General features: G+C 41.4%; 1 protein-coding gene across 2 annotated transcripts in view; it reads left to right on the top strand.

The window, feature by feature from the left end:
* The window catches only part of LOC118227957 (low-density lipoprotein receptor-related protein 4-like), an 88,928-nt gene extending 68,696 nt beyond the window's left edge, over positions 1-20,232 (top strand). Inside the window, exons 15-38 of one of the 2 annotated variants that reach the window (XM_035419065.1) lie at positions 1,731-1,907; positions 1,997-2,122; positions 2,721-2,929; positions 3,203-3,284; positions 3,800-3,905; positions 4,052-4,253; positions 4,884-5,073; positions 6,488-6,619; positions 7,590-7,730; positions 7,923-8,009; positions 8,239-8,410; positions 8,527-8,689; positions 9,030-9,255; positions 11,553-11,856; positions 12,190-12,408; positions 12,649-12,783; positions 13,081-13,189; positions 13,468-13,612; positions 13,993-14,106; positions 14,247-14,358; positions 14,676-14,740; positions 15,590-15,677; positions 15,896-16,037; positions 17,564-20,232. In XM_035419065.1, coding sequence (XP_035274956.1) covers positions 1,731-1,907; positions 1,997-2,122; positions 2,721-2,929; positions 3,203-3,284; positions 3,800-3,905; positions 4,052-4,253; positions 4,884-5,073; positions 6,488-6,619; positions 7,590-7,730; positions 7,923-8,009; positions 8,239-8,410; positions 8,527-8,689; positions 9,030-9,255; positions 11,553-11,856; positions 12,190-12,408; positions 12,649-12,783; positions 13,081-13,189; positions 13,468-13,612; positions 13,993-14,106; positions 14,247-14,358; positions 14,676-14,740; positions 15,590-15,677; positions 15,896-16,037; positions 17,564-17,896 — 3,779 coding nt within the window. In that variant the 3' untranslated portion in view covers positions 17,897-20,232. Of the gene's footprint in view, positions 1-1,730; positions 1,908-1,996; positions 2,123-2,720; positions 2,930-3,202; positions 3,285-3,799; positions 3,906-4,051; positions 4,254-4,883; positions 5,074-6,487; positions 6,620-7,589; positions 7,731-7,922; positions 8,010-8,238; positions 8,411-8,526; positions 8,690-9,029; positions 9,256-11,552; positions 11,857-12,189; positions 12,409-12,648; positions 12,784-13,080; positions 13,190-13,419; positions 13,613-13,992; positions 14,107-14,246; positions 14,359-14,675; positions 14,741-15,589; positions 15,678-15,895; positions 16,038-17,563 lie in introns of both variants that reach the window. The other variant, XM_035419064.1, reaches the window with a different exon arrangement.
* The last annotated feature ends 595 nt before the right edge of the window (positions 20,233-20,827 follow it).

Genomic DNA, 20,827 nt, shown 5'->3' with positions numbered 1-20,827 from the left:
GTGCTCTGGGCCCCTACCCATGACAGAAGCTGGACAGCCGCCAGCACTTCTGTGTTTGATGTGGTTTGGGTTGTTGGTGGTGTTTTCATACTGATCTTGGCTCACACCTGTGCACCTGCGTATGTTTTTTTTTTTTTTTTGTCCCCTTGGGGGTGGGGGTGGGGGGTGGATACAGGGACTCCCAAGGAAAGGACTTGTGTGTGGGGCCACAGGCTGTGATATGTGGACAGAAGCCTCCATAGGAAAAATCCCTCCATGCTGCAGCTGTCATTCCAGCTTTCACAGGGGCCAAGGGGGAGAGAGGGTGCTAGCATTCCTCGCGTGTGCTCAAATAATAGCTGGGAAAAAAAGTTAAAAATAACTGACTTTTGTATTGCAGCCAGTTGCACGATATGGACGTTGGGGTATGGGCTCATTTAAATTATATATTACTGCCTATAAACTTGCTTAAAATTTAGCATTCATCTGGGGAAAAAAAGGAGTTGTTGACAAATTCTCCCGCAAACTGCTTTCCAGTGACATGGCCAAAAACAGTCCTCAGTCAGCTGGTCCTGAGGTAACCATTTATAATAAGTACAGTATAACCACATTGCTAGCTAGTTAACCTAGCAAACTGTCATAACTGATTCAAATATCGATAGCTAGCTAATGGATTGCCCTAATTAGATATAGCTGTGAAACACTCTGAAGTCCTCCTTTGACAAATATAGAAATAGGGCTAAGCTTTTATAATTTGTATAGACCTTCTATGGGAGGCAAACTGCAAGAATGATTTAGGACATCACTCAAAAAAATCTAAAATAGTGGAAGGATGCATGGGTCTTTAGAATTACTGTCCAAATGTCTTATGCAGCATAATCAAAGTTTTATGTAGCCGAACAATTGCGCTTTGAGTCCAAAAGGCTACGGGCACAGTGAGCAGAATTCTGCAGGGGTGCGTATGACCATCCAGGCTTTCAAAAATAAGGATTTCTGTTGAGACTTATTGTGCCATATACTGATGAAAATACGTGCCATTTAGACACACTGTGCAATGCATGAATTGTGCTGTATGACCTCTTTGGAGATATTTGATGGTCATTTGGACTCTATTTGCCCTGAAAGGGACTGCCTGCACAAGCTGTTTTGGGATATTTTAAAAGATTTTTTGTGCATTTTGGAAGATGAATGTGTCTACCCATATATATATATATATATATATATATATACCATTTTGTTATTGATTAAAAATGAATAAGTTATGTAAAAATAATAAGACGTTATATATTTTTGACTTTAAATAATGAGCAAGTATATTCTGGAACCTCCATGAAAAGAGGGTCCTGTACCATTTATGGACAAAACGTCATGGGTCAAAGGTTCCAGTTTCTGACACACAGTGTTCCTCACAGGCTGTATCCAGGGTCCAGCCGAACTAGACTTGCTTAATCTTGTTTGCGTTTTTAGCAAGTTATTATATAACTACTAGAGAAGCCGGAATCTGTAATAGTGTGTTCTTTGTGAGACTGACAAAGAGCACTGAAATGTGTCATGGGCATTCTATGAAATGAGGGTAGAGTTTTAGCACTAGCTTTTAAAAATACACCATTGGGAAAGCTGGCTCTTACAGTTTTCAGTTGGTCTTTTGCTGCAGCCAGAACCTCATATACCAAGAAGCACACAGGGCACACACCTTTTTGTATTTTCATATAGTGCACCTTTTATATTAGTATGATGTTCATATTTTGCAGGCTTGCCCCACCCCTTCGCCATCACAGTGTTTGAGGACAGTTTATACTGGACCGACTGGCACACCAAGAGCATCAACAGCGCCAACAAGTTCACGGGAAAAAACCAGGAGATCATCCGCAACAAACTGCACTTCCCCATGGACATCCACACCTTGCACCCACAGAGGCAGCCAGCAGGTCAGCAGGGTGTATTGGTGGCATTTTCTCAAAAGTTATCTCATTCCAATCAGCGGGACAAAACCTCCATCGTTGTGTCTTTCTTCCAGGGGGGCAGAACCGCTGTGGAGACGACAACGGGGGTTGCAGCCACCTGTGTCTGCCTAGCAACAAGACCTACACCTGCGCCTGCCCCACTGGCTTCAAAAAGGTGGACAGCCACAACTGCGCTGAGAGTGAGTGTAGCTGACTGTCGATCGCATATCCTGTGTACATGACTGCTCCATGATTTTGAGTTGTTTAGAGCACACCCTTATGCTGGGTGATTTATCCAGTTGCATTCTTGCTTTATACTTCCCCCTTAAGAGTACAACAGAAGTGCTGAATCTGCATCCTTTTGGTTGAATTCTAATTTAAGCTACTGTGCCACATTGCCATACAATTAGAGCAGGCTCTTTAGCAGAGTGCTGTGTAAGAGTGTGGAGTAATATGACTGATTTATATGTGATATGTCCCTGATAAATTTCCATAACTTTTCCACATGTTACACCCAATATACTGTATTTCCTGTTGTACTGCAGCCTGTGAAACACTTTAGGCATAGAGTGTGATAGACTAGTTATTCTGCATCACAATGGTAATTAGGCAAATTAGGTCCTTTGTTCATACCTGATTTCAACATCTGGCTTCTTCATTACCTTTTAATGTAGTGTTGTTGTGATGTAGTTTTATAGCTTTGCTGAAGTGAATTTAGAAGAAGCTTTGCTGTGTTTGTTTGTGGTGACCTGTTGTTAAACCTAGAAGACTGACAAGAGACCTTTGGTCTTTGATCAGGTCTTGACAAGTTCCTGCTTTTTGCCCGAAGGACGGACATCCGTCGGATCAGCTTCGACACCGAGGACAGGTCGGATGACGTCATCCCACTGGCGGACGTGCGCAACGCGGTGGCGCTGGACTGGGATGCCCAGGAGGAATGTATCTACTGGACGGATGTCACCACTGACTCCATCAACCGGGCCAAGTGGGATGGCTCCAAACAGGAGGTCAGTGCCATCTGAACAGGAGATGCGGAGAAGAAACGTCTGCTATAGTTCAGTTATTCCCTTTTTACTCACGGTGTCCTATGATTGTGAAGAATCTGTCAAAAATCCAACATTCCACTTTTATAAAATAAATATTGCCACCTACTGGTGTTTATTAAAATGGCAAGATATTATGCTGTATAGATGGGGAAAAAGATTAACAGGGCATGTCCATCTCTTGTTTTCATTGGAATATGACATGAGTTTTAATTTCTCATACTTTATTCCTTTCAGATGGTTGTTGACACCAGTCTGGAGAGCCCAGCTGGTCTTGCTATTGACTGGCTTACCAATAAGCTCTACTGGACAGATGCTGGTAACAGTTTCTTTTATAATTCAAGCTGAATGTTGGCACGCACTTCTTTTTTCCAATTTTTTTCAAAGAAAATGTGTGCTATTGTAGTTCTAACACTTCTGACACTGCATTTTAATGCCAATTTTCAATCTTGAAAGTTAAGAATTCATGGTACTGTAGTAGGTAGATTTTGTTTGTTTAAATGACTAATTTGCTAGTGGTTTCTTAAGCACCGTAATACTGTATGAACCCTTATATAATACTCATTCTTGATCACTTAACACAGAACAGTAAGGGCATTACATTTCCTTGGAAGGAAATGGCTATCTGTAGCAAAACCAGTTTTTTTTCATAGTTCAGTGTGCATACCCAATGAACTGCAAGTTCATGTGATGAACAACATAACATTTCCAGTGGTTACCCTTCAAGGACCAGACCACCAGATCAGATCTGTATTGTGCACTGGGCCTCTGTGGTCCCAGAATGCACCTAAAGTCCTGTTCCCTGTCCTTATGTCTGTATGTCTGCCACCTCAGGCACAGATCGGATCGAGGTCTCCAACACTGATGGCAGCATGCGCACTGTGCTTATCTGGGAGAACCTGGACCGACCCCGGGATATAGTGGTGGATCCGATTGGACGGTGAGTATCTTGCACTGCGCATCAAATAAAGGTGGGAGCTGTTTTCAGACTGAATGTTGTGCTGGATGTCAAATGAAAAGAGACAGGTGTTATTACTTGTAAATCTGTATTCGGGGACACTCATCTGTTTGCATTTACGTCCTCAGGTACATGTACTGGACGGACTGGGGTGCCAGCCCTAAGATAGAGAGAGCCGGAATGGATGCCTCTAACCGCATGGTCATCATCTCTTTCAATCTGACCTGGCCCAACGGCCTGGCCATTGATTACCAGACCGAGAGATTGTACTGGGCTGATGCTGGTATGAAGACGATCGAGTACGGGAACTTTGATGGCTCAGAGAGAAAGGTAGGGAGCAGCAGAATGTTTGTGAATGCTACAGGACAGAACAAGATTGAATGTTACTTTTTTGCAAATGTACTTTAAAATGTTCTGTTGTAGAGAGGGAAGTATTCAGCCACTGAGTGGGAATCTGTGGAATATGTAGCTCAAGTCATGTATTTCACAGGTTCCCAAACTTTGACTCTTTTACAACTCACTATTAAACAATGAATACATTTTCTGTGACCAAACCCTCATCAAAAAAGGAGTCTTTCATATATTCCGATATGGGAGTTCAACAGTTTTTTTTAAATAAAGGTCATGTACACTATCCTATGGAGTGATTACTGTAGGTAGATTCATGCCATTGTCTATGGAAGGGGCATGGCATATGCATGTATCTTATGACCCATCTCAGTGTCTCTCATGTCTCACCTGTGGGTCCCTACCCACAGTATCACTAATATGCACCATAAAATAGCTTTCATGCCTTCTGACTATAGGCTGGGTACTAAATCTAGCCAACAATTCTTGAGTATCATTTGCTAAATGATGTAAAAATGAGTAATCCTTTGAGCAGGACAATATTGGCTTCTATCCTGCACAGGACCTTTCAAAATGGATTCATTCTTTGAACAGATTTGTATATTTTCATAGGTATTGATTGGCACTCAGCTGCCCCACCCTTTTGGCCTGACGCTCCATGAAGACCAGATCTACTGGACAGACTGGCAGTCCAAGAGCATCCAGAGTGCAGACAAGCTGACGGGCCTGGGACGGGTCACGCTGGCTGAGAACCTGGAAAACCTGATGGACATCCACATGTTCCACAGGCACCGCTCATCAGGTGAGGGAGCTGTACCATACGTACATGCATTCCTGTTTATTAATTGGACTGTACCTCTACAGTCTGAATTAATAAAGCATCCATTGCTTCACAACTCTTCAGCCTACAGGTCATTACTGTGGCTGGGTGTTTGTGACAGAAGTCGCAGGTGTCACAGATTTGGTGATTGCCATAGTTTTGGCAGTTTCGAAACTTTCCCCATGTTTTGCCTTGTCTGCAATTTCGTCTGTTTTTCCGTGATTTTTTGGCATTTTTAAATGGTAACCGTCAACCTTAATATAGCCCACAGTGTGATTTGAATAGGCCTAAGCATTGTAACCATATTGGCAAATGCCTGGAGAAAAAATGTGTGACAATGTGTACAGATTCTGGAATGCACTGGGATCAAGATTCCCATCCTTGTCAGTTGTTGCAATCGGATGTTTGACGGCCTCTGTCAGCAGTGCTCATGCCGAGCGCTCCTTCCCCCATTGCGGTAGCATTGTCAGTGACAGCAGGCATTTCATAAAAGACTCAAACCTCACAATGTATGAAATGTAGCAAAACAAACTTTAAAGATATAAAAACAGACACACAGTAACCCCGTTTTATTATTTTAGCAATGAAATTTGAGCATGCTCTGTTTCTAAAAACATTCTGTTAAAGGCAAAAAAGCATGCTTTTTCTTGCCTTGATGGACCGAAGTAATTAAATGCACTAGGTTGCCAATGCGTTCTACTTAATTGTTCCTAGCGGCAAATGGCCCACAAATTATTATTATTATTTTTTTTGGTAGCTTCAAGCACTTGTTATTGTTCCTACTGTTGTGCATGCTGACAAACACCCAACCTTAGTCATCACTTTAATCACTGCATCGGAAAAGTGTCCATTCTTTTGCACTACAACAGTCTTAACACTCATCACTGTAATTACTGTCTCTCTATTAGACATGTCTATCGTCTCAACCATTGCATGCTGCTAGTCTACACATCATAAGTCTGCTGCTCATTACTCTGTCTCTTGATCTTTTCTCTTTCACTACAGCTCTACAGCTCATCATTTTAGCATTGTATTAATGTTTTGTATCAATGTTTTCACATTATTTCTGTCCACCACTCCGCAATGCTTTAACAGGCTGATGTTAACAGTTGGCGATGTATCTTTAGCTGAGTGAATTTTACATTTATGAAAACCTACAATATACTCAACATCTTCACATTACAGCAGATGTGGGCAGTATTTTTCCATGCCTGTGTAGTACAGCAGTACTGTTTACCTAGATGTTCTCAAATATATATTCCTCTACCATAGTTGGAAACTATGTTGTTCCTGTGGTAACTAAATGTGGTCAGTTCAGTCCACAGTCTATTTCAACAACAGGGTCATGCTTAAGTTGACAAAACTGAATCTCATATCCCATATCTCCCTTCTGCAGTCGAGACCCCGTGCCAAGAAAACAATGGGGGGTGCAGCCACCTCTGTCTGTTGGCCCCCCTCCCCAACAACTTCAGCTGCTCCTGTCCCACTGGAATCAACCTTCAGGCGGATGGCAGGACCTGCTCAGATGGTGAGGAGAGCCCCCCCTCCCCTGTCCCCCATCCGTCCTCCCCTGGCGCCCCACAGACTCCTCAAAGAACAGAGTTCCGCTTTGAAATCGGAGTCCCCTCTTTCCATCTCTAAACCCAGGGGATGAAACGGCCACCCCAGGACCATTTGTAAACCTTGCACCTGTCAGTCTTGCCAATGACCTCATGCAGTGTTAACTCTCACTGTCAGAGCTACGCGCTGTTTTTCGGTTCTACTGTGTACGCCTTTAACCGGACTGGTCTCTTTCACATGGCTGTTTGGCTGTGGGAGATGGGATTATTGCATGTATGAAAATTTAAAGTGACAATTCATACAAAATAAATGCTTTTTTCAAGTACGTTAAATATTTAGCACTTCAATGTGATGTACTTTCAAAGAAGACTCTAGCAAATTACACAAACAGAAAATCTACCAGGGGCTGGTATTGTTTGTGTCAATGTCCAAAAACAATAGGAGATAGAATTGAATATGTATCTTCAGATAATGGCTCGAAAGTGACCTTCCAGTAATTTCTAACCAAGTCATTCAACCATGCAGTTCTTTCAGAAGTTGAATATGTGTATACTAACAGGTAATACTTCAGTTGTAGCTTAGAAACATAAGACGACTGCTTAAAACAAATCACAATACCACAACTCTTATTATGTTCTTTCTGGAAACTGTGCTTGTTTTAATAATAGTCTAAGATGTGAGTACAACATTCAACTTCCAAATGGCTGAGGAATTTGATGGAAGTTCCTGGAAAGTAATTTTTTGCATAAATTGCTTTGTAAAATCTCTTAAGTAGTAGTTGCACTGTAGAAAGCTTACATGTGAGCTTATGATTATGGTTGGATTCTGCGAGATGTGTTGAGAGTTGGTTTTGCATCAGTCGAGACTTTGCAAGGTGTTATACGACTAATTAGAGTTCTCCATCTGCCTTACTCCCCTAATTTGCATTTTCTCTGAAGGGATGAACAGCTTCCTGATTTTCGCTCGGAGGACAGACATTCGCATGGTCTCCCTGGACATTCCTTACTTTGCTGATGTTGTACTGGCCTTCAACGGATCCATGAAAAACACTATCGCCATCGGCGTAGACTCAAAAGAGGGTAAAAAAAGGGAAACCATGACACATTCGACCCAGTTACAATTTTGATGCACAAGACTAACAAATGGTATCGCTGTCTCAGAAGTTATAAATTAGGTTAACACTTCAACTACTTTTGGAGTGCTGAAACATTTTGGTGAATAGTGAATGTACTGTATCTCTGAGCTCATTTTCTGAAATTTTTCTCCTGCAGGAAAAGTGTACTGGTCTGATAGTACACTGAAGAGAATCAGCAGGGCCTATATAAATGGTACAGAGTATGAAGAGGTCATTTCAACTGGTAAGAGAAAATATTTGACTTTCAAAACAAGATACAGAATTATGGCTCTCTGAATGTCTCTGAAGAAACATTTTCATTTGAGCAGATTAATACTCATATTCCATATATAATTGATGTATTATTCCTTTAAAAATGTGCGGTTTGTGTATTTTGTAGAAAATGAAACCGTATTTGGATTGGCCCGTAGTGGAACCTCTCGGGTGTGCTTAAACCCTCCCGTGTTTCTCAGGGTTGATGACCACAGACGGTCTGGCAGTGGACTCTGTGGGCAGGAAAATCTATTGGACTGACACCGGCACCAACCGCATCGAAGTGGCCAATCTGAACGGGTCCATGAGAAAAGTCCTGATCTGGCAGCACCTGGACAGTCCCCGGGCTATAGCCCTTTACCATGAGATGGGGTATACAAAACTGCTAATCTGGGTCTAGACAAAGTGTACTCTCTATGTACCTTCTTTGTAATGTTACCTACTTGTCTGTTACAGTTTTGAGGTTTACATGCTCTAATCCTTGGCAGGTATATGTACTGGACGGACTGGGGAGAGCATGCCAAGCTGGAGCGGGCCAATATGGACGGGACAGACCGGGTCGTTCTCATTAGCAGCAACCTGGGCTGGCCTAATGGGTTGGCTGTCGATAAGGCTGGATCCAAACTGCTCTGGGCTGATGCTCACACAGAGGTTAGTTGATCAACTGAATTAAACTCTCACAACACAAACAGATACACCTAAACACACCCGCCCATTCACATACAAACACAAAACACATTTAATTTCATGTACGTTACATACACACACACTCACACATCACTTCACATGTGCTTTAGAGACAAACACACATACACACATCAGTTCACATGTGCTTTACACACAGAAATACAAACACTCACACACACTGTTCTTTAAATAACTTTCTTAATGATCATTTTGAAATGTGAACGGTTTCTCCTGTTGGCCTAAAAGAAGAGGGAAAGGGTCAAAACGGAGCCAGAGTTAGTGTTTTGCACTTCTGTCCTCACAGCGTATTGAGGCTTCAGATCTGAATGGGGCCAACAGACGAACACTGGTGTCCCCGGTCCAGCACCCCTACGGGCTGACCCTGCTTGGTCCTCACATCTACTGGACCGACTGGCAGAGCCGCAGCATCCAGAGGGCCGACAAGAACACCGGGGCCAACATCATCACCGTGAGGGGCAACCTGCCAGGCCTAATGGACATTCAGGCTGTGGACAGAGAGAGGCCCCTTGGTGAGTATGTGGGGATGAGTGTGGGATGTCTATTGCGTTCTCCAAGTCATATCCTACCTGCAAGATGGCTTTACTGCCCTCTAGTGGAAATGTTGGGTGAAGACATGCTCAATACTACTAGCCGTGAGCCTTGGGCATTAGACTAATTAAGTCTTCCAGTTGGTTGTAAAATTTGAAGACAGCAACTTTCCTGAACCAGAATCATTAAGATTGATACATTACTGCATATTTGATGAACTAGGGGACTGTAACTCTCTCTACTGGCCATGTAATATACCTCTGGTGGAAGGCACACCCTGTACTGGCTTCACACAGCTGGCTTTACTAGCTAGGCTTAATCACAAAAAGAAAATCAAAGATGAAATATCTACTTGTAGCATCACATGTGGCTGCTTGTATTTGGCCTAGTGAATACATTCTGTTGCAAGCCAGTGCATCTTGAAAGATTTTAAAGTGGGCTGTAGACAGTCGAGTCTTTAAAAATGGTACCCAGACATAGGTCTTTGAAAAAATCACTGTCACTTTCCATTCAGTCTGAACAAATCTAGTAAGTTCTCCTTCTGCTCTTATTAAAACAACCAAGAACTGGCATGCCTTGTCCGCTCTAACTTTCCATTATCCTCCTTCATCGTATGAGCAGACTCTGTAGGCTGTCAGCTGACATGGATGGTATGCTATTTGTCTCAATTTAAATGAGGGATAATGAGAGTCAGAGGAACAAATTGCTTCCTGTTCAGAGTCATATTCAGGCAACTCTGCAGGCATGTCGCACTGACGGTTAGTCTCTGAATGAGGAAATGGAAGAGACATTTCCTACAGGAGACTTGGATTTTAAACTTGGATGACAGTTGAATCACACATGCGAGTATAAATTAGTCCTAATCAAAAGAATGGAGGCTGCATGCCTTAAAAATACGGATGTCATTGGAGAAACCTCCCCGCCCCCACCCACTTGATGACAAAATAGGATCATCCATTCCTCATCCGTTTTGCCTAAGATGAATTCTCAATGGCATTCTCTGGCACAAATCATTACATCAGCTTTAGCTTGTATAGCTTTCCTTTCTCCTTTGATTTGTTATGACCCATATGTCGCACATCTTAATGTACATTGCCATTAAACTCCAAATGATGTGTGTTCCTAGCTTGGGAGTAAATTGCTCTCCACAAAAAATGTATGGAGATGGTTTGTGTCTGGAAAAAACCATGTTACCAATACTGATGGCATACTCATACTCAGCTCTGGGGGGGGGGGGTAATAGTCGGGGCATTGTTAAACGGGTCTGTCATTTGGGACACCGCAACAAAAGGAAGTCATTGTTAGGGAAATCAATGGGCCATGAAATGAGACATTAGTCTTGGTCTTTTGCATTGCGCCTGGCTGATACTGCCCCAGAACTCTGAGCTCGGCTATACAAAGAAATGACATCGTCCTACCAGGCAAGCTCACCTCTAAGGCAGCTAGCACACTTGATGACATTGTTTTTTAAAATCAGTTTTAGTGGTTTGATATCAAGTTATTTCAGCCTTCTGGGCAGAATTAACCCTCATTACTGCATGATCATGCAATTGAAACAAGCAAGATGATGCAGCTTTCTAAAGGCGACCTCAAAGCATGACGCTCACAAGGAATGATTTGTGGTCTGAGATAATTATTCCATAATTATGCCAGCTCTTGGAAATATCTTTGAATTAGCAACTGATTGACACTTGGCATTGCTGATTAGTTAAGTTCCTATTCATGTGGGAACTCGAATAATCTATTGAATAATTAAGGCTTAGGGTTGACTGAAAGCCTGTAGGGAACGCTACCAAATGTGGACAGACCTCTCCTGCAGAGCAGGAGACATGAAAAGTGTGCTTTGCGATATTTTCCATTTTGATCAGTAAGGGTTGAACTTGGCCAGTACATTGAAAAGCTAGTTAAGCCTTGTGTTACCTTTGTTAACTTTGGCATTTCCAATCCCACCGATATTTGTATGCTCATATATGGCCTCTGCTGCCAGTTCAGAAGAGTGAAGGCAACTTTTAGGAGGCCCAATCATACATGTGTGCATAATCCCTCCCATAGAATCTCTTGGGTGAAGCCAATTGTGAACCACCTCTGACCACAGTCAGCTCAGGTAAGGGTCTGATTCAATCAGATACTGTGGTGCTCACTCATGCACCTCAAGTACCGCATTTACCGAAAAGCTTGTGTGTTATCTTTCACATTTGTCCCAATCCTCCAAACGTTTGGCACCAGTGAGATAGCCTTATCTGAGGCTTGAAGTTGACACCCTACTCCTGCGCTGCAGGTTTCAACAAGTGTGGCAGGTGGAACGGGGGCTGCAGCCACCTCTGCCTGCCCAATCCCAACGGGACGTCCTGCGCCTGCCCCACCGGCATCCTGCTGAAGGAGGACGGGCGGTCCTGCGACGACAGCCCCGAAACCTACCTGCTCTTCTCCAACCGCGTCAGCATCCGCCGCATCTCTCTGGACACCAGCGACTACACCGACGTCCACGTGGCCATCCCTGAGCTGCACAACGTCATCTCCCTGGACTACGACAGCGTGGAGGGAAAGGTGTACTACACCGACGTCACCCTTGATGTCATCCGGTACTGATCCTTCTTCCACAAAAAGGAACTTTATGGCCATTTCAACTGAAATTGCAAGGAATATGTCTTAGTATTTCCTCACGTTACAAGAACATAACATAAACGTTAAATTAACTTTTTTTTACACTGCTTCTATATTCATAACTCAGTGGCTGAAAAAAATTATGGTAATTACATGCTATTATGTGTGTATACAATAGTAATTATATATACAAAATATATCATAAACTATAATATCTATAAGTATTAGTGTACAAATTTTATTTATTTGTTTAAATGAACTGTGAGGCACTTTAAATTACATGAATCTATCCCCTTGCCCCTAACCACCAGACGAGCCAATCTGAATGGAAGTGGTATGGAGACTGTCATTGGTCAGGGCCTCAAAACTACCGATGGCCTAGCGGTGGATTGGGTGGCCCGAAACATGTACTGGACCGACACAGGCCGCAACACCATTGAGGTGGCCCGGATGGACGGTTCCTGCCGCAAAGTGCTTATCAACAACAGCCTGGACGAGCCCAGAGCCATCGCTGTGTTCCCCAGCAAAGGGTGAGCAGAGAACACTTGGAGCCTTCTGGACATATTCTTAGTCCGTATTCTTATTCTTATTACATTCCTAAAGTTCACTTGAAAGTTGTTTGTTTAGACAGCGATGCTAATGCTTGCTAGACCATTCTGAATTTAAATGATTCTGACTGACCTGACTGGGCAGGCAATGGATTAAATTGCTTTGTGTATCTTGTGTACATAACATTGCTGAAATTGCCTTGTATCGATTGCGTTCTCCAGATACTTGTTTTGGACAGACTGGGGTCATGTTGCCAAAATTGAAAGGGCGCACTTGGACGGGTCTGACCGCAAGGTTCTGATTAACACTGACCTGGGCTGGCCAAACGGGTTGACCCTGGACTACGATACTCGCAGGTGAGAACAGGAAGGAATCACATTACCAGCGTACGTAGTGTCATTCCTATGGAACTGTAGGCCATGACAATTATTTTATGTGAAACCAATATGTTTATATAGAACAGAACTCCCCTTTTTGTGACACTTCAAGACATTCTTCTGCTTTTCTTGGAGCTTAATTATTAGTTGTTGGTTTTTTTTTTTTTTTACAGAAAATGTAGGCAGGTAAAATGCGCCTGGGATGTCTGAGTGTTAGGTGCATTTGAACATTTGAAATGACATATATCACCTGACATATCATCGTTTTCTTTGTAGGATTTTCTGGGTGGATGCCCACCTGGACAGGATTGAGAGCTCAGACCTGAATGGAAAGCTCCGTCACATCTTGCTCAGCCCGGTCTCCCACCCCTTTGCCCTCACACAGGTACTCATCCTTCAGTGAATCCGTCCAATCACCACTTTTCTCACTCAGTCGCTCACTCACTCACTCACCTGCTAACCTTCCTTCCTCTGCTCTTTCATGTAACTAAGCATGACTTCCTCCACCATCTCTAAATCTCTGACCTTCATTTTTCTTTCCCTTCCTTCCACTTTCCTTTCCTCTCTCACACACCCTCTCCTTCTCTGTCTCTGTTCTGTCTTCCCTTTCCCCAGTCGAATCCGGGCTCTTCTTCACTAATCCCTCTCTTCCACCTCTCGCAGCAAGACCGCTGGATATACTGGACGGACTGGCAAACCAAGTCCATCCAGCGCATAGATAAGCACACGGGCCGCAGCAAGGAGACGGTGCTGGCCAATGTGGAGGGATTAATGGACATCATTGTGGTGTCCCCGCAGAGACAGAGCGGTAAGAACCGCCAACAGCTGCTGCCCTCGGCCTCTCTATTACAGAGTGCCTGCGATGCTGTGCATTAAAAACCATAGGACATTTCAACTGATGTCTGCAGTAGGTTCATGACAGCATCCTTGGTGTAGTTATTTTTAAACCCAAAGCCAGTTTGCAGCCTGATCTAAAAATCATATTGAGCCTACACTGGAAGCCATAAAGTGCCATCCCATAGTGTAACCTACTTTTTCCCTTGTGATCTGTGGTTATTGAGATGCGGATTTGTGTGAGCTATGATGTAGTGGGTTATTGTTGCAATGATAAACCGGGGACGTGCTCATTAAGCGATTACCCCGATGTTAGCATTGCCGTGAAGCTAAACGCGTCCCCTCCCATTAAAGGCACCAACCACTGCGGCGTGAACAACGGGGGCTGCTCTCATCTCTGTTTCGCCAAGACCAACAGCTTTGTGTGCGCCTGCCCAGATGAGCCAGACGGCAAGCCGTGCTCCACCAGTACGTCGAATCCTCAGAGCAGTACAGCTATCTGTCACTTTCACTTTCAGGACGTGGTGTCAGATATCACTAATTGTTTTCTATCTTCGTCTGCGTGAAATTACTGCGCATTGCCCTCACATTATTTGACTCTGGTCCAGTTCCAGGTTTCGTCCCTACATCTGCTGACCATGGTGGTACCAGCTTGCCATCACCAAACAAGATCCCCAAGTCTGTCACAGACAAGCCCAACCTTGGACCCCCTGTGATCAAGTAAGCAGTCTGTGGGGTTTGTGACCATGTGACCATCCTGGGCTTTTGTATAGTGCTTTAAATTGAACCAATGTTCAATATTTGTTCAATATATTTGCATTACCAGTATTTCCAGTAAAGGCAAATACATAAAATCGCTGTTATTTACATTTACTCAGCATTTGGCATTTACTCGGTCACTGAATTTTCTGTGGTCCAAAATGTCAGCTTGTCACTTTTCTTGGTCATAACCTGGATTGTACTCTGTTAGCTAAAGCCTTGGATCTCATCTTTTATCTCTAGTTAATATGTTTGCTTTTCTGTAATTGCTTATTTAGCTGCACAGACAAGATGTTGACCCTGGAAGGCTGTATGCAGAGCAATGTGGTGACAGCTACACAGGGTAAAAGCAAATTCTGCTTATTTATGTTGATTGTCCTCCTTGAGTTCTACACAGCCATACTAATGTGGTTTTGACTTCACCAAAAAAGAAATGTCAAACTAGGTTGAATTCATTTGGTTTATAATTGGTCTATAATAGGGGTATGGGAATTTTGGGGCCAGTATTGGTAACTCATATTTGGCTGGCAAAATGACTGATTCCTGTTTTACATTATAGTGCAAATGCACTCTGCAGCCAAGATTCCACATTCATGGAAGATGAACTCCGTCTTCAACTAATTAAGGATAAAAAAGAATTTGTATTATAAAATTCTTACGCTTCTTTACTTTATTCTTAAGTAGGGCATGAGTCTAGAGACCTACTGAGCCTCTGTATAGCTTTTCTTTTATTGGCTACTTTTTGAGCATGACATTTTCACTTAATGTACTGTACAGCATCATGTACAACATATCTTTGGCATGTATTGCATCATCACCCCATCATATCAGTCATAATCTTATTTTACCAACCGATAGCAACATGATCCCAATATTATCCCGCATCTCTAGTCTATAATTTAGACCATTCGGCTTGCTCTGCAAAATGTATTGTTATTAAAATAAATGCTTTGTGTTGTGTCTTATATAAGCAACTGTTATATAAAGTGAAGTTCAGTCTTTCCCAACAAACCCCTGCGGTTTAGTAATAGAAAATAGTCATTATTACTCATCTGTCAGCTTCTAATGTTTTAAATTTAATAGTGCAACTCTTTTGCTTTTGCATTAATTTCATATTACTGTGATTCATCGGGATAAGAATGAGTATTACTTTATAAAGTAATGAGTATTGATAATGATTCTTCTCTTATAGGGGCAAGCCTTCACATCAGCTATGTCATTGGAGGCACACTTACGATCCTAACCATCCTGATTCTTATAGCAGTGTTCATTATATACAGGTAGGTCTACCTATATTAGACAATACATTACATTATTGTTTTTAGTGCATCCTCTTTATTCTACCAATGTTCTTAACCACCCTGAGACCTATAAGTGTTCACTCTAGGTCAGGCAGAACTGTCAGTAATCCTGTAATCATATCAGAGAAAGTATAATTTTTAGAGTCTGTTCCATTTTCTTCCAGTGTTAATGACTGTCATTATTTTCTCTCTTCCAGACACAAAAAGTCTAAGTTCGCAGACCCAGGACTGAGTAATCTTACTTACAGCAATCCCTCATACAGAACATCTACTCAAGAGGTCAAAATTGAAAATGTGCAAAAGCCACCTATTTATAACCAACTACGGTATAAGAAAGAGGTAAAAAATAATAATAACTGGTCATATACAACAACACTGGTTCACTCATAGATTGAAACATTGTAGAACATTTCATGCAGGGACACAGTCTATGGCTCACATTCATGCACATACCATGAAATTATCAGATGGCATAAATGTTGGGACTAATTAAGGCCAGAAGATGGGATGCAAACCAGAAACCGATACGACCCTCGTTCCCCACCTCTGATCTACATAGTGCTATGAAATAAATAACTTATCTTAAGGCTTGTTGGTATAATACACCATTTCATTTTGCCATATTTTGTTCTATGCTAAACACGATCCCAATTGACTTTTTTTTTTTTTTTTTGTTAACGTCTACTGGCTCCATGTTTTTCAGGTGCTGTAGTGCTAACAGCAGTTGCAGACACTGCTTCCATTTTGCTGAAATACTGATTAAGTACTTTACAGTGGGATAAAACCCAAAGGAAAACATTGGATAGTGGCTGCCATGTAGTTAACAAATTCATGATAATTCACAAAAAATAGCGTTGTATTATGACTTTTATGTACAAAATTGTGAAAACACACACGCGCACATACACACACACACACACAAACACACACCAAGTTTTTAGTTCTAGAGAACAGCATTGTGTAAAATGTTTCTACACCATGCATCACGTTATTGCAGTCATATAGTGTTATGGCAAGGACAGGTGATGTTTCATCCTAAAGCTGACTTTCTTTCCTTCATTACAGCTCTCTCATCCTTACAACTCGCTTTCACCTTTTATATTTTGACCCGTTTTCCACAAAATCAATGAAGGTAGTCAAATGGCATGAAGGAATCGAACCACCCAAAAACTAATTTCCTCTCGGTTCCTGATAAACATCCCTCCTATTTAAATCAGGATTCTCACTGCATGCTTCCTGAGTGTTTTGATAAGGTACTACAATACTGCAGTAATCTTGGACTGCTGACTGGTGTTGTCTGAGACTAATATTTCACAATCAGGACTCTGGAAAACCTGTGGTGATCTTTGATGTGTGATGTTATGACCCCGTGTGATCCTTTCCCCTTTCTAATATTTGTAGTAAGCCCAGCCTTCCATACTTGCTATGTTTTATTGAATAAGCATTGCTATAAGTATACATGTTTTTCCTGCATCTACGCCAGTGAAGAGTTTAATACTTTAAATGAAACATTCAGTTATCTGTCCTTCAGTATGTATCTCCCTAATGGATTATGATATAAAGATGACCAACATTTCAACATTTAAAAAGAAAATTATGAGTCAGTTATTTAGACTGAAAGTCTCTCACCACTTGGCTATCTGACCTCACATAGCATTAGGTTTTACAAATATCGATATGAATCAGAACAGCAAAGCACAGAGGTGGTCAAAGAAAATGATGATCTTGGTGTTTTTGCTTTTAATGCCTGTGTGTATGAATAGAAGCTGCAGGATAAAGTTATGCTATCACTTCTGTAACGGTATTAGGTTATTACTGCTTTCCTAACTATCCCTTGTCATGAATATCCCTGCTTCCGCATATAGGTCGGCAATGAAAACAGTTACGCAAAGGAGAAGATTAAGATCGTTGAGGGCATCTACCTGCTGTCCAGCGAGGAGCTGTACTGGGAAGACCTGAAGCACATCAAGCCATCGCGGGGCGGGCTCCACGTGTGCATGAAGACCGACACCGTGTCCATACAGGCCAGCAGCGGCTCGCTGGACGACACCGAGACAGAGCAGCTGCTGCGGGAGGAGCAGTCAGAGTGCTCCAGTCTCAACACCGCCCCCGGCGTCACACCTGAGCGCCACTCCGCCCTGCCCGACACCGGCTGGGCGGCCCCACACTGCAAGCCCTCTACTGAAAGCGAGGTCTGACGCCTCCCCGACTCCCATCCGGCCAACGTCACCCTCCCACCTTGTTCTCCCATCTCCTCACACCGCTTTCCACAGCCTGCTGGCTCACTGCTGCCCCCGCTGGCAGAAGACTGACAGACATTCTTAGAGACATTCATGAAAATATTTGACAAAGGAAAGCTGCGAAAAAAACTTTGAAGTTGAGGAGTAAAATAGCAAAGGACCTATCTGGAGCCATTTAAAGGAAGAAAAGAACTATTCTCGGACTTATTTTTGTTTAAAATGTGAGCATTGATTTTTTTTTTTTGGAAGGGGTGGGGGGGGGCAGGGTGTTGATTGGGTGTTGTATGTTCCAGGACTAATATACAGAAAACTTTTTGATGCAACTTGTGTCATTATGAGCTCTATTTATGAACTTTTTGTACTTTTCAGTTTGTTGTTATACTGATGTGGTGGAAAAATGGAGATGTAGACATTCATTCTCAGAAAAAGGTTTGCTATATATTTATGTCAGTGATACGGCAGAACTGTTTGCTTGGACAGTGCCAACTTTTCTCAATAAAGGTGTTGTTTATAGAATATCTAACTGTGATATTCTAGACCATGGGTTAATCACCCGACTGAGAGATCAGAACAGCATTTGGCTTTGTTAAGCTATTTTACCACTCATTAGAAAGCCACTGCATCCAGAACAGTATATTCAGCATGTTCAGGTTCATGCAGAAGTAATGCAAAATTGAGCATTTTGAAATTGTGTCCACGTTTGATACTCGGGGAAAGCAGTTTCAATGAAGTATAAGTGCCAAACCTTTTTAATTGTGTTTTTATTAGTCCTAGGTTGTAATGCTTGGCATTTCTGATGGCTTGTTCACACTAGATCTACAATTGCTCCGTCTCTAATGCACCATGCACTTATCTATCACCTCTGTATAAAATTAGGTCTGACACTATAACCTCTATGATGCTATTTAGAATCCGCAAGTTCAGAATTATTAGGATTACATAAGCTTTATTCTTGCAGCAATAATTAGAACATGAAATAGTTATTAGGAAAAAATCAGCTTTTACTTGAGCTGGTGGGTGGGGAGGGAGTACAAAAATATGGATATTTTTCAGACATTTAGGTGCACAGATAACTGAATAATATACTGAAATTGGTGGCTGTGTAATATGTTTAAGGCAGTGCATCTGTGGACATTCTGTTGACTTATTTTGTGCTTTTTTTAACCTGTAGTGATGCTTATGGACATTTATGAATTCTGACTACATTTATCATGAAGTTAACTCAAGTTCAGCCATGTGCTGATTTGCTGCTAAAAATAGCACTGAGACCCACAGCTAATGGTCTTGGCAGCTACTTAACCTAAGGTCTATGTGAGATGACTCACAAATACACAAACTACTCGATACTTCATTCATCAGCAACAATAACTCATTTGCTTTTAGTTGCCTGAGTGCAAATGGTCATGTAAATATTAATTGAAAAACGTTTTGTTGTTGAAAATACTGGTTGCTTGTATTGATTTTATTGTATAAAATGTGTTCTTTTTGTACAAAGGGATTTTGATTGTTTTGACATTAATTTTACTCACTGGAAAAGAAAATGTTTGCTGGATTTATTTAACCATTTGTTTTTTAACCATGTAAATGATATAGCTGATGCCAGTTATTTAATAGTGTTTTTACGTTCCAAAATATTGTTCACACATATTGTAAATTTAACTGAAATATTTATCATTTCTGTATTTTTCTGTCATGTAGTGTGTAAATATGAACATATTTGATATGTAATTCTTTTCATTTACAATACTAACCAGCTATGTTGTCATTGTACAGTGAAATATTAATTGGCTATCTTGTGATATAAAACTGTATTTGCATTGAAATGGAAATATGGCACCCCTCTTTATTCAGTGGATTTCGCAGGGCTGTTTTGATAAATTGTTCTTTCAGAGATGCTGTAAATCCTTGACCTACTTTTTGAAGATATGAAACTGGTGATTGACATCAGGATGGAAAATTCACAAACTACTCTATTTAATATTCGTTGAAATGACCGTGGAAGATTTTCTCTAACTTCTTATAGTCATAAACAATACATATCTAGGTGAACATGTTTATAGTGAAATAAATTCCTCATAATGGTGTCACATTTCAAATGTAGATGCTGTACCTCATTTCCATTATTTATTGATTGATTTATTGTACATCATTGAATGTATTCCATTGTAATGGCCAATAATGTATTGCATGGTTATGTTCAGTGTATACAGTAAGTTGCAAGTAAATATTATTATTGCAAATATTTTAGTCATTACAAGTTAAAGATGCAAAAATTAAAATTCCAGTGGACAATGCTTTGTACATAGGTTTGCATCATTCATCAGCAATGTCAGGCATTACAGGTTAACCTGTAAGTGATGTGGTAATGACCAAAACTCTGGGACCAGATTAGAGCCAGCAAATCATCTAAAATTAGCTTGCATATTCTTCTGAAATTAAGCTTATTTTAAATATTCTGAGTATCTTCAAAATATTTTAATATTCTCAAGGTGGAGAATGTAAGGTCATAAAACCATTGACAATACAATAACTTTCCAAGACTGATTCAACATCTAACACATTTTAGTCTGCATGTGAGAGTTACTTTCATGTAGCACACTGTGCACCATTATACATTATACTGAAGTTACAACTGTGTCTTGACTCTAATGGATCCTGGTAAAACCAATTTGGCAAAATGCTTATATACTCCTTTGTAGAACACTAAAGTTCATTATACATTCTCTTGCAGTTACATTCTGTAGACCTTTTGCAGAAAAGAATTTCATCGAACAGTTCACTACCAATAAAAGAATATATAAATATGAATATTTGTAGGTTAGCTTCTGGTATCTTCCACATATACTTTAGCTTCTGGTATCTTCTACATAGGACAATGGGCGTGAGGCA

Source organism: Anguilla anguilla, chromosome 5 (assembly GCF_013347855.1).
Source record: "Anguilla anguilla isolate fAngAng1 chromosome 5, fAngAng1.pri, whole genome shotgun sequence".
Lineage (NCBI taxonomy): Eukaryota > Metazoa > Chordata > Actinopteri > Anguilliformes > Anguillidae > Anguilla > Anguilla anguilla.
The sequence above is the reverse complement of the archived record's forward strand: the minus strand, read 5'-3'. Positions and strand labels throughout refer to the sequence as shown.